This window comes from Falco punctatus, assembly GCF_963210335.1.
Source record: "Falco punctatus genome assembly, chromosome: 10".
Lineage (NCBI taxonomy): Eukaryota > Metazoa > Chordata > Aves > Falconiformes > Falconidae > Falco > Falco punctatus.
The window spans coordinates 22,063,417-22,076,368 of NC_137590.1; the positions used below are offsets into that span (position 1 = coordinate 22,063,417).

General features: G+C 50.3%; 1 protein-coding gene across 1 annotated transcript; it reads right to left on the reverse strand.

The window, feature by feature from the left end:
- Nucleotides 1-691: 691 nt before the first annotated feature.
- Nucleotides 692-9,976, reverse strand: DBX1 (developing brain homeobox 1). The gene is made up of 4 exons (XM_080405390.1): nucleotides 6,021-9,976; nucleotides 5,533-5,634; nucleotides 3,708-3,910; nucleotides 692-3,328 (listed from the first exon to the last, which is right to left on the reverse strand). The coding sequence occupies exons 1-4, from the start codon at nucleotides 6,601-6,603 to the stop codon at nucleotides 2,954-2,956; spliced, it is 1,263 nt and encodes a 420-aa protein (XP_080261516.1). The 5' UTR covers nucleotides 6,604-9,976; the 3' UTR covers nucleotides 692-2,953.
- Nucleotides 9,977-12,952: the final 2,976 nt, after the last annotated feature.

Consider the following 12,952-nt stretch of genomic DNA (forward strand, 5'->3'; position numbering starts at 1 on the left):
GTAAGAGAAAAAAAAAAAAAAGACCCTTGAAAAGAAGGGGGAAAAAAGAAAAAGTAAGGTTGATCAATGTCACGTTTCAAGTAAGGGGTTTTCCCTGTTAAATGGTATTCCAAGGTTATTTTTCCTTTAGTAAGGCTATTTGTCTAGCAGAATAAGACGTATTAGCACTCATGCTGAAAAAAGTAGTCTGGAATAATTGGTTTTGGTAACATTTTAAATGCAGACAAGCTGTAAAGAGCAGAGGGTGTAAGATGATTAGTAGCTTCTGTTGAACACTGAATTATGTACATTATATATATAAATATATATAGGCATTATGTATAAGCGATACCTGTTCTTGTTTTGGATGGGTTCCGTTCTTGGGTGTTGTAATGTGTGTGATGGTACCTGGGGTCTCTGAAGTAGCCTATGAATTTTAAATCAAAATAAGTGTTATGTATTAGATCCCTCTTTAGAGGCTACTTAACTGTGGTTTTATGCTTACTGAACTAGTAAAATTTAAATTACAAATAACTGTCATGGGGTGCTTGATTGCTTAGGGAGTTCGTAGGTGGATAACCATACATTCTCCAGCATACAGACTGCTGATAGTGCACGTAACAGCTCTTTTGTTTGACCCTGGATGAGCACTCAGGTACATGGTACCAGTTGCTGTTTAATGTGCGTTTGTAGGATAGTTGAGGTGTGCTTCATTGGAAAAGCTTTCTTTAAAAAAAACAAAACAAACACACACAAACAACAACAAAAACCAACCTAATGATTAAACTCAACAAACACTTATGCTGTTTTGCTATATTTTGTGGGATAAATATTGTATGTGCCTTATCCATTCTCTGCCCTCTCTCAGGTGTATGTTAAAATTGCTGATGGCTCTAAGGTGTTGGAGAGGTAGAAGATGATTAAATTGATGATGTGTCCTGGCTTCTGGCTTAGGTGTGTCCAATCACCTAATCAGAAAGTAGCTGAGACCTGGAACACGCTTCCTAGGGGGGTGGTCAGTGCCACATGCCTGGCAGTGTTCCGGGGGCTTTTGGACAGTGCCCTTTAATAACATGTTTTAATCTGTGGATATTGCTGAAGCAGTCAGGCAGCTGGACTAGATGATTGCTGTAGGTCTCTTCCAGCCAGATCGATCTCTTCTTCCTGTCGTGCCTTTCCTCGTGGCTGTGGCAGCGTGGTAAAGTGGAGCATACCGAGACAGTTGTGTTCAGGTGGCATCTGCTGCGTTTGTGTCTTTTGGTTTGGCATGTTGTGAGTGCTGGGTGTTAGTCAGAGCCTATGGAGTAGAGAATAAGCTAACTTCATGGTGAGATATGTTTCAGCAGAATGCTGCTACTGGTAAACATTGACACTTCTGTAGTGCATATTTGCATCTAAAAAAATGCACAGGTGGTTAGGGATTTGCCTCTGTTGCAGGAGTGATCCTTCGCTGGACTGAAGCTGAAGAGCTGTACCAGGCTCTCTCTTCCACGCTGTTTCTCTACTGTATAAGACTATTCTGATTGCGTGCTCCCAGCCTTCACACTGCAGCATCTCAGCAGGGTGATGCGGGGCGAGTATCTGTGCCCTGACCTACCTGGGCAATAACTGGAAGGAAGGAAGGAGGGTCAGAAGGGCTTCAGAGGGGAGCACAGGGTAGCATCAGTGGACATTAAGTTGCATTTAAATGCAAGGAGGGAGAACGTGTATTCATTTTAACTGCAAGGAAACTTTTAATCCTTCGGTTCAATTACTCTAGTTAAAAGGCAGGTCAATATTCTTGTAAGGTTATTTTGTTTGAAGCTCATAAATTCTTATTGAATCCCTATACTGCTGATAAAATGTACTTTTCTTTCCCTGCTTGGCCCCAGACACAACCTGTAAACCAGAGCCAAGTATTACTGAATGATCAGACTTGGAAATCTACTTTTTTTTTTTTTATTTGACAATCATTCACTTTATTATATATACATATTTAAAGTCTGTACATGGTAAAATACAAAATAAAAGTGTTTCTTTATAAGTTACACAATTGAACAGCTACATTTGCCTGTAGTTTAGCTGTCAATTAAAAAAAGGAGAGAACCTTGTTGAGCCATCGTTATATTCATTCACAATAACCTTGGTATAAAACATCCATACAGAGTAAGTGTACAAAATAGCGTACAGTTCATATAAGCTGTGCAAAGACAGCAAAGTTCAGTCAAAAATCAAAGAGGTGTACCCACTTTCCTCTGTCCACACCATGGATAGCAGAAGCAAAGTGGAAATTAAGCACAAGCCTGTGGGCAAAAAGGTGGCTTAGACAGTGCTTTGTATGTAATATTGATGCGTAAGTTAAAATGAAAACCATAAATATAGGAGGTCTCTGTTACACAGTGTTCTACCTTAGAAGTCATTGCAGGGATTTTGGGGGGCTGCTGCACAAGCATCATGCTGGTTGGGGTGAGGGGGGAAGCAGCGGTTGGGCTGTGCCCTTCCTTGCTGTTGCCTTTCAGAGGAAAGGGTTGCTATGTCAGACCACTCATCGGGGGGCTGAAATCTTAATAGTACGTGGAAATTCCCTTGAAAGGCAGTAAAAACGGCCACAGCATCTATATTGGGGTTTTCTGTTGTATCTTACCTGGGGGGAAAAACGTTTCCCTTCCAACAGGCTGTGCTTTCCTCCCTGCTGCAAAGCAAGGAGAGCTGCCTGTTGCCTGATTTTAGGAGAAGGCAGCTAGTCGAGCCAGTGCTGCTGGTTAAGCAGAGAGAGTTGCAACAGCATTAGCAAATGCTGTGAATGTGAAAACCTCCCCATGGGGCAAAGAATCGGAAACACCTGAGTAGTAGGTCTTGCAGCTATGTGATAAAGAACCTGCAGTGAAGAAGTATGTGGACATTTGAGTGGGACATCACCTCTTCAATTTATAGCGCTCTGTTTTATTTACATCTTTGTAGTGTCCCCATGTGATGGTAGGGGCGGGTGGGTGATCTAAGAGACTGTTATCTCCTCCTCTTCTTCTTCCCCTTCATCATCCTCTTCCTCTGAGTCTGAGAAGTCTGAAGGTTTGCTGGGGCTGCTAGAATGGGATGGAGACATCTGGGAGTCCAGTCTGTCCCTCAAGTGTAGATGTTCTGGGGACTGGTGGTAGGTTAAGGGATGCCGGGGGCTGGGTGGGCACTCAGGGGGGACCTCCTCCTCCTCCTCCTCCTCCTCTCCTGAACATTTCTTGCCCACGTCACTGAGGTCTGGGTGAGGGTTAAACTTGGTGGGTAGGGTCTGTTCTCTGCAGCCACCAGAAGAGAGGAGCTCTCTTTCTTTGGAGTTCCTCCACTTCATCCTCCTGTTCTGGAACCAGATCTTCACCTGTGGGGTGAAGCAACACAGAAATGAAATGGTTCGGTGAAACAGGGAGCAGGGATGGCCTTTTGATTGCACCCTCAAAACCATGCTCATGCCTGTTCCAAAGCCAACAGGAACCACAGACTCTGACCTTCGGGGACCCTAGGAGAGGGGTCGGGGAGGCAATAAGGCCGTGATCTGTCCTGTCCTGCTCACCCAGCTGGGAATTGTGCTGCTCTCTTGGCTCTGATGCTCGCAGCCTTGTAACTTGTGTTGGGCTTCCTCCTGGCTGTGAGCAGTTCTCCTTGCTCCTGCCTCCTCCCCTTCTCTCCAGCTGCCTCTTGGGGTGGGTGGCCCAGCTCCCCATACCCCCTCTGCCCTCCCCACCCAGTGCCCCCCTCACCTGTGAGTCCTTGAGGCCCAGTTTGGCTGCCAACTTCTTCCTATCGGGTTTGCTGATGTACTTCTGCTTCTGGAACATCTTCTCCAGCGCCTTGCGCTGCACGTCAGAGAAGACGGCCCGACGCAGCATGCCACGGCGGGGCTTGCCGCGGGCGGCCAGTGGCCAGGAGAAGGTGCCAGGGATGGGGACCACGGTGGAGGTGGCTGTGGGGGACACACAGTGCTGAGCAGAGAGGAACTGGCCCCTACCACCCCCTCCCTGCCCTTCGAGTGGGCACCCACCAACCTGGGGCCGCGCAAAGGAGCTTTAGGCTGGAGTGCCCCCCTTTGAGCCAGCGATCGCTGGGATTAGATCTATGAACTCAAACGTGTAAAATGGATCAATAGTGGCCGGTTTTGTTGGGAGATTCAAAGGTCTCTGGCCTGAAAAGGGAAAGCGAGGCGTACTGACTAAGATAAAGGTATAATAAAAAAGCTTTTCCTCCAGCTCAGAAGCATTTGATTTTTTTTTTTCCAGGCGCTTTTATAGTTTCAGACTCTTTATTATGCTGGAGATGAAAATGAGGACTTTTCTGATTCTGAACAAAACAGCTCCTCTTCAGATGCAGTTCTGATCAATCAGTATTCATCTTTTTATATTAATCTCTTCTCTCCTCCCTCCAAAGTTGGAGAATTCAATCCAAAGACATGAAAAGTAACAGCTAATTAGCACATTGCCTGGTTCCCAATGACATTGGTATGATAAAAAGGGCAGAGTTTCGCCTTAAAAAAAAAAAAAAAAAAAAAAAAAGGCGGGGGGGGGGAACCTCCCCAAGAGAGACAGAGATGCTAATGAAGCGTGAATGGTAATTGTGTAGTAATGAACTAACAGAAAAAGACTGAGGACAAGCAGCTAACGCCATATATTATTGGAACAAAAGAGATTTACACTTTCAAACTAAACACAACGGCATGCCAGGCTCCTCGGGAGAATACTGATGGCACAATCGTCTCTTTCCCCAAATCATTTTCATTAAATGGACATGAAAAGCTATTTATAAAGCTCAAGTTGTTTTTGTTAGGCTATTCACATGCTGGAGAAAGGAAGCAAATTCCATTATCCGGAGGATGAATGGAAGAGCTTGGGTTATTTTTTTTTCCTCTCTCCCTTCCCCTGTTTTCTTTTTAAATTAATAGCTTGTTTGTGTAATTAGATTTTTTTTAATTGTTCTCTCGGCATCCTAATACTTCAGCGCTGTAAGAACCGTACCCCGCAGCCTGCTTTCTGGCTGAGACCACGTCGTTTGAGTCCCACTGACGGTCTAAACGAGAAGGGGTGAGGTGGGAGACCCGGGGTGAAGGAGGGGTGGGCTAGTACGGGGGAGGGGGACGGGACACACGAAGCCGCGCCCGCGGGACCCTCCACCCGCCTGTAAACGCCAGCACCGGGTGGGATACGGACACAGACGGGACGCGGAGCAGCGGTGCCGGGCAGCCTGCGCGGAGCGTGTCCGCGCTGCGCGGGAGTTGCGCGGGCGGGAGCTGACCGCTCCCCGCGTGGTGCTGAAAGCGGCGGGGAGGGGCGCGGGGGGAACCCGCCTGGCCCCGGGACCGTGACAATCCCGGCTAATTTGCCGATCGGCGGGGGGAGCGGGCAGGGAGTGTCAGGCGGTCGCTGCCTGTGCTAAATCGGGCAGCAAATTGGCGCGACTGATGCGTGCCTGTTGTACTCCCCCCAACCTCTGAACTACAGCCTAACCCCGGGGGGGGCGGTGCGCTGGGAGATACCGCCGGGCTGTGCCTGGGGAGGGGTCGGCCCGCCGGGAGAGGGGCTTTGGGAGACCTACCTGGGAAATAGGAAGATCTGATAAAGGGCTGGAAGGATCCTTCAAAGTACGGGAAGGAGAAAGTTTTTGGAGGGACGCTCTGGAGCAGCGCAGGGGAGGTTTCTAGTAAATAAATGCAATGAAAGTAAGCAGAGGGTTACTGCGGGTTGGACTCGACCGACGGCACGGCTGGGGCTGTCGTGTGGTTGGGGGACCGGCACGGTGGTACTACCCCCTCCCCCACCAAAAAAACCAAAAAGCTCCGGAGTGATCTCGGGCAGCGGCGCTGCTGCTGCGACGGCTTTGGCGGCAGAGCGGCACCCGGGGAACCCCCCGTCTGCGGGACCTCCGCCCTCCCGCCCCGCGGCAGCCTGCCGGCGCCCCCCCGCCTGTAGATCGGAGCGATGCCGGCGGGTCCTGCAGCCCGGTGCTGGGGGCTCCCTCCCCTCCCTCCCCCGTGTCCCCCCCCGCCCCGCTCCTGCGGGCAGGGGGCTCCGGGAGCCGCTTACCGGCGCGGGGGGCGGAGGAGAGGATGGCGTTGACGCCGAACTTGAGGAAAGTGGAGTCGCCGCTGGAAGCCTGGGGCGAACAGATCCTGCGGGAGCCGGCGGTGGAGCTGGGCAGCTCGGGGGTCCCCGCGTCCGTCCTGGCCGCCGAGGTCGGGGGGGACATGCTAGGCGGGGGGGCAGTCCTGGGCAGGTAACCGGTGGGTCTGCTGATCCGGATCAAATCTTCCACCAGGAAGCTGGAATGGCTGGAAAAAGCCGACTGCAGCGACTGAGGCAAGGTGAGGGTGGGAGTGGGGCGCAGCAGGCTGGGGTAGACGGCCGGCGGCGCGATGAGGCTGGGGAACATCATGGCAGGGGCCGTCCGGGCCGGGCTGGGGCCGCCGCCGTGTTTGTTTGTTTGTTGGCTTTTGTTTTCTGCTTTGCAAACCTCGCTCGGTAAAGATCCGGCCAGGCAGCCTGGCGGGGTTCTCTCTGCCCCTTCCTCCTGGACCGAGGGTTTTATAGTGGTCAGCCCCGCTGAGGCTCTTTCAAAAGTGACAGCCCCAACAATGGGGTTCAACAAAGTTCTCCACTTGAGCTTCATTCAGGGCCAGCTCCCGGCTCCTCCATTGGTCCCGGGCTGCAATTTATGATTGGATTAGACTTCATAAGCAACCGGGGCACAATGGCCCCGCCACAAAGAAAGTGTAGTCATCAATTTTGCATATTGACCGCCTCTTTGGAATACAGCGCTCCAAAGGCTCCCAGCAGGGTTTTGTTCAGAGGCAACACACACAGGCTAATTAAATGCCTATTTAAAAGTTTCGAATGAATCTTGCCTCGTAGAAAGGGAATTATTTCAAGAAAGCACTAAATTTATTTGCCGCTCCCCTGCTGAGTTTAGGAAATAAATCAATAAATATTCATATAAACTGATCTGCGGGCTCGCAGAAAAGCACGGGTTTTCTGGAATGGAAAATACAAATTAGAGAACGTGGAACTAAGCTCCGTTGGGGAGTGTGTGTAATATTGGGAGAGCGGACCCCACCGTGGTTTGAGCGTGTTCTGCCCCCTGCTATTAGCCTGCAGCAGAATTGGTGCTTGTCGTTGGGGTTATTTTTCTATCGGTGCGTCAAAGGTCCGGCAGAAAGGGAATTGGCGGTGTTAACCTCTGCTCCCGGGGTCCGAGCTGGTGCCAGTCTCGTGCACGCGGGCGAGAGGCTGGGGATTTTTTCGAAGGAAATTCCGGACCGAGGTGTGAGCCCCGGCGCAGCCGGTGGGAGCTCCGCTCCCAGGAAGGCGCAACACTGGCCGCAGGGAAGATGCCAACAGCTTTGCGGGACCCGGGCATTCCGCTCAGGTTCTCGGTCTCTCGGTCCTTTCAAGCTCATCTACGTTAAAAATAGTGGAAATCGCTACCTGCCCCGACCGTGAAAATGAGGTCAATGTGGTAGCGTTCGGACCTAAGGTGGCCCGGGCTAGTCCCGTGTTTATCAGCACGGGTGGCTCGGAGCCTGCCCGCCGCAGCCGCCCGCTCCCTGCGTGCCTGCGCAGCGGGTGCGGAGGTGCGGGCGGCTCGGAGGTGCGGAGCCCTGGCTCCCCTAGCTGCGGTCCCAGGGGCAAGCGGCATCGTCTAACGGGAAAGTAAAAACGGGGATTTTTCTGGCAAAGATGTTTTGTTTGTGGTGGTGAAGATGGAAATAGGCGGCAAGTGCGGTTAATTTCCTTTGGAGCTGGGTGATGAAAGGGACTATTGAGAGTGGGTTTACCTGATTTCTCTGTTACAGACTGTAACAGATGTGTTAAATGTCCTATGTTTTAAAAGCACCCTATTCAGCCCTTTGGTGTGGCTGAACCTTTGCAAGCAGAAGTGTGCAGCTCAACCATGCAGCCTTTATCCTATTAACCATGAACTAACTGTCACCTTCAGCTGTTTTCCCTTTTTACTTTTTAACACAAAGCTTTCTCAAAAATCTTATTAACCAGCTTTATTTCTCTCGATGGTTTTTGTCCGGACGTTTTGTGTTGATTATCTCCATGTCGATGCTTTAACCATTCAATAAAAGTGCATCTGCGATTTATATCACATTAGGGAAGAAAGAAAGTCTGTTAAACCTCTCCCTTGGTTCAAATCAAAAAGTTATTTATTAGAGAGGACGGAATCAGCCCTCCAAATTGTATGATCCTGACAAGCTTTCCCGGCGCTGTACGCCGGCCCCCAGCAGATGAGCATCTGCAGAAGGCTGGCTTGGAAGATCCGCTGTCTGAAAGTATCACTTTGAAATCAAACCTGGCTGGAGTGTCCCCCCTCCTCTCCCCTCCCCAGTTTTGTTAATCTGGGTGTTTAGCAGGTACAGAAGGAAGGGGAGGCAGGCGCGGGCAGAGCCCGAGGGGCTGGGGGTGTTGCCGGGCACTGCTGTCCTGCCCCCTGCCCACACCGCTGGGGCACTACGGCGGGGGTCGAGGGCTGGGGAGGTGTGTGTGTGTGTGAGAGAGAATCGGGGGGCTGTCCCGTTCTGCTCCCGGTTTAGCTTTCCTCCCGCCCGGAGCGCTGCAGGCTCCGCTGAAGCTCGTTTGTACACATGGCTGCGCGCAAGGTGTTACTTGGCAGGCGAGCGGGACGGGAGCGAATGGATAAGGCAAACGGGGTTTTCCCAATAAAATAACTGACTGGCACCCCCTGCGTCCCCCCCCCCCCCCCATATCCCCTCCCCTCCTGCAGCCGCGCTCCTGCGCTGACACACACACACACCCCCTGGCATTTCGCAGCGCAGCCCCGCCCGGGCTGCTCCCGCACCGCTGCGGTTTGTACAGTCATTGTACGTTCCCTTTGAGATGATTTACTCCTTTCTTTACATATACATCGGGGGCATTTTGCCTGACTATAGACCAACTGCTGCTAATTTCTCTGGGTTTAAAAAAGAGGGGCTGACATTTTCTGGAAGGTTGGGTCAAACGCATGCTGGGGCACACGTGGACCCAGTTCCTTGTGATGGGGCTGAGCACACTCGTAAAGAATTCCTTAAGCACCAAGGCAAAAGGGACTAGACATCTATTGAAAGGGAAGATAGACCATAAGAAACCAAGAAATCAGACGAAAGGATCTTATTTTAAGTGATCTCCTTTGGAAGTTTCTTTTCAAAGGCAGTGATCATTTAAGAGAAAGGGAATTCTAATGTCTCGGGATAAAACCTGTGACTAATGCCGTTTGACCCATGCTCACGCCGTTTTGTGCTTCCTGCCATTCATTTTAATGTCGTTATCTTCAAATTTATTTCTTAAAAGTCACTCACTTTCTTTGTCGCTAAAAACAAAAAAAAAGGAGGGGGGCAACCCAAAATCCAAGCCCCAAACTGCCGGGAGCAGGGGGAGGGGGAGGGGGGATAGGGCTTGGAGCCTGCGTGTGTCCCGGTCCGGGGCTGTAATCCGCATGAAATCGGGAGAGCCCGCACTGCCAGTGCGGAGAGCAGAGGGCTCGCCGGGGCCGGGCCAGCCGCTGCCCGGAGGTGCGGAGCCGCCGCGCTCCGCACCCCCGCCCCGCAGGACGGACGTCTCAATCATCGCCGGGACACCCCCCCGAGGGACACCCACACCCCCCGAGGGACACCCCCCGGGCCGCCCCCCGCTTCCCGCAGCCAGGTGAAAGCCGAACTTCCCCCCCCCCCCTCCCCCCCTTCCCGCCCCGCTCCATCCCCATCCTCAAGCTGGGAAGGGTTCTGGGCTCTGGGGGCTGCGGGGATCGGGGCTGGTGGTGCTTTCCGCTCCCGGGGAGGGGGCGGCGGGAAGGATGCTCCGGTCCCGGCGCATCCCGTCTCCCTAACGCTGCCGGGGGACCGCGTCCGGGAGCCTGGACGGAGGCGGCGGGGGCGAGGCGATATTAAGACACCTCAGGCTTCACCTTTAGAATTGAGGCACAAGGAACAGTAACTGCTGGTTCGTTCAAAGCTCTTCTAGATCTCTCCCCCCCCCCCCCCCCCCCCCCCTTCCTTTTCTTGAAAATCCTTCTATTGTGCCAATCAAGCAGATGGTTTGCAGGAAATATAGCTTGGCCCCAGTGACCGAAACTAATTTTAACTAGCTTTCCAAGCCTGGCACGTTTGTTTTGCTCTTAGAAAATAGCTAAAAAAACAGCTGGCAAGGGTGAATTAAACCCATTAAAGACACATTTATAAGAAATTATATTCACATAGGTTGCTTGAAACCCCCCTAAGAGGGGAGAGATGAGCGTATTGAAATGAAAATGTCCCTGAACACACTACCCTCCTTAACATCGCCTGAGAGTCTCAAAACATTTTACTAAATAGATTAACTTGACTATTGTTTCGCATCACATTTATCAGCTTCATTAAGTGAATAGCTGAACAAATATATTACGCATGCATGAAAAGCTCTTTTGGGGGCTGCCTTATTGTGTCCTCAGCCCTGACAGGTGGTTAACTGTGTTTCTCTCTCCTCTCCCCCCCTCTCTCTCTGCGCAAAGAAAGAGGGATCTCGGACAGAGCGCGCAGCCCAGACTTGGCAAAGGGACCTAGAGGGGAGAGTTACTTTCTTTTCCCTCGCCATTCATTCTGGCCAGCCTAGAGCGCACACAGCCTGAAATGCAACCAGATGATCTGATCATGTCAAAAGTAATTAACTTTAGTTTAGTCTCTGTGTCTTGCTCGCGCTTTACTAACTCCTTCCAAGCCTGTTCAATTTGCATCCTTTCTTCCAAATTTGATTATTTTTGTCCACTTTGTCCTTTTATCCTTGCCCAGCCTCCACCTTTGTCTTAAAAAAAAATAACCTGGGGACGATCAGTCCCTCTGCTTTCTTCTCCACTGATCTGTCTAATAAACAACCAACCACACAACCTCCCTACAAACAAGTCTTTTCACGAGCTAAGATTTGCACGGTTTGGAGAGCTAGGATTTGCAAAATGCAATGTGGTGTTTTATTTGTTGCCTTAATTTCACGATTCTTTAGCACGGTGGAAACTAGCTGGGAATTGGGCAGTGGCTGCTTGGATTCTCAGATGCTGGAGGCCAAGGTCCTGCTTGTTTCAGTCGTGGTCTCTGCCCCAAGAGTTTCCAAGTTGGACAGCGCAGATGAAGTGGATGAGAGAACATGATACTTTGATGTTTATTTTCTTCAATACATATTTCTCTCATCTTACTTTAGTAGGTAAGAGGAATTGAAAATCCTTTTGTCTTTTAAACCAGGTCTTAAATCTACCCCTGCCACCACAACACAAACCACAGAGGCGATCCTTTGCTTGTGGTGGTGGCAAATTTCTCTTCTTACTGGTTCACAGAAGTCTCCAGGCAGTGGCCGATTTTAAGCACTGGGAGCTGAGGATCCAATTACTGTTGCACTTCTGAAGCCCCAGTTCTCTTCCCCATTCTCTAGGCTATGTCAGGAAGGACAACCTTCCTTGGAGGAAAGGCCTCTGTCTCAGTAAGTTAACAGGAGCATGAATTTGTCCTGGGGCAGATGTCAGCGAACCTGACAGTTTCCTGTCACCTTAGCAGAGGGTCCTCGAGCCCACGCGCTCCGTCGGTGCTTGTTGCAAGAGCGGGCGCAGCCGTTTACAAGCTGCTTTCCATCCCTCTGCCCGCTGAGGCAGGGCGTAGGGACCTCTGTTTCTCAGAGAGAGCAGAATTAGTATTTAGTTACCCTGTAGGATTAAACTGGTACCTTCTCCTGTTTCTGAACCTTTTTTTAAAAGGGCCTGACCGTTAGCCCTCAATCCCTCAACTTTTACCGTGCCAACTGACTGATAATGCACTTCCTTGGGGGTTAAGCCTCTCTGGAAAGTTTTAAGAGAGAGGCTCGGAACAGAGATGCTGATGAGAACCTGAGTACTTGGAGACGCTTTGCCCAGTGGAAAGTCTTCCCTAACGTACATGCTGGTAGCCGGAAGGATGCTGATGTGCTGAGAGGCTCACTTTGCTCCTTCTAGGTGAAAATACCTTCAGGTGCTGTGATCTGGTGGGGGAAATGGCTGTTGTGGAGGCAGCAGAGAAGGTTTAATGAATTGCTCACCCTGTCTGGAAAGTCATGCTGTTCCTCCTGGTGCAAATGCTCTGGCCATGCACATTATCAACTGCTTGGCACAAGCTAATTGTTGCAAGAACATTCCTGATTTGAAGGGGTGGAGGTACCTTCTTCAAAACTCAGTGTTTTTCTCTCAGAGTCCTATGTGAAAGTGCTGGAAGTTTTTTTGACAGGGATTAACCTATACATCTTCTTGGTGGGACCAAAAGCCATGTGATAAGGAAGGAAGAGAAATGTAAATACTCTGTAACAGTTACTTAGCAAGAAAAAAAGTGCAGCATTTCTTGCTGGGATACTGCAATGCTCTGAAAACTGAAATGGGGGAGTAAAAAAAAATTATTTGTGAGGGCTGGGGTTTTTTTGATGACTGAATTCCCTGGGTATTTAGATCTCATCTTAGAAGCGTTACATTGGTGACCTTGTCTGTTGAGGCAGTGGATTCATGGTTAAATGGTTCCATTCCAGACCATGCCCTGACCATCACTATGTTCACACCTGTGGGTTGCTGGCAAGCTGTATTGCGTCCTTAGAGCAAGAGGCTGTATGTGTGAGCCTCCCTGGAGAAGGTGCAATGTTTGCTGTTTCCAGAAATACAAAGCTATTCTTGCAGATGTTGATATGGAGTATGTTTGATTTCTGGAGCTCTGATGGAAGAAGAGGACTTCCAAACCTTGTCCCTCAGGTTTTACCTTTGTAGAGCTACTGAGAAAGGAGCTAGCAAGCACTGGTCTGTGTGCTCCACTCCCGGGTACTTTATGTAAACTGGAAAGTCAGAGGAAAGAAGGTAGCTGTATATCTGTTGTCCCTTGGTGATGCTTTTTATCAAGTGGGGTGCTTCAGATAAAGAAAACCATGGAGAATGGATTAATGATGCCTGAGGAATGAATACTTCGTAGTCAGGCATCATGGACATCTCT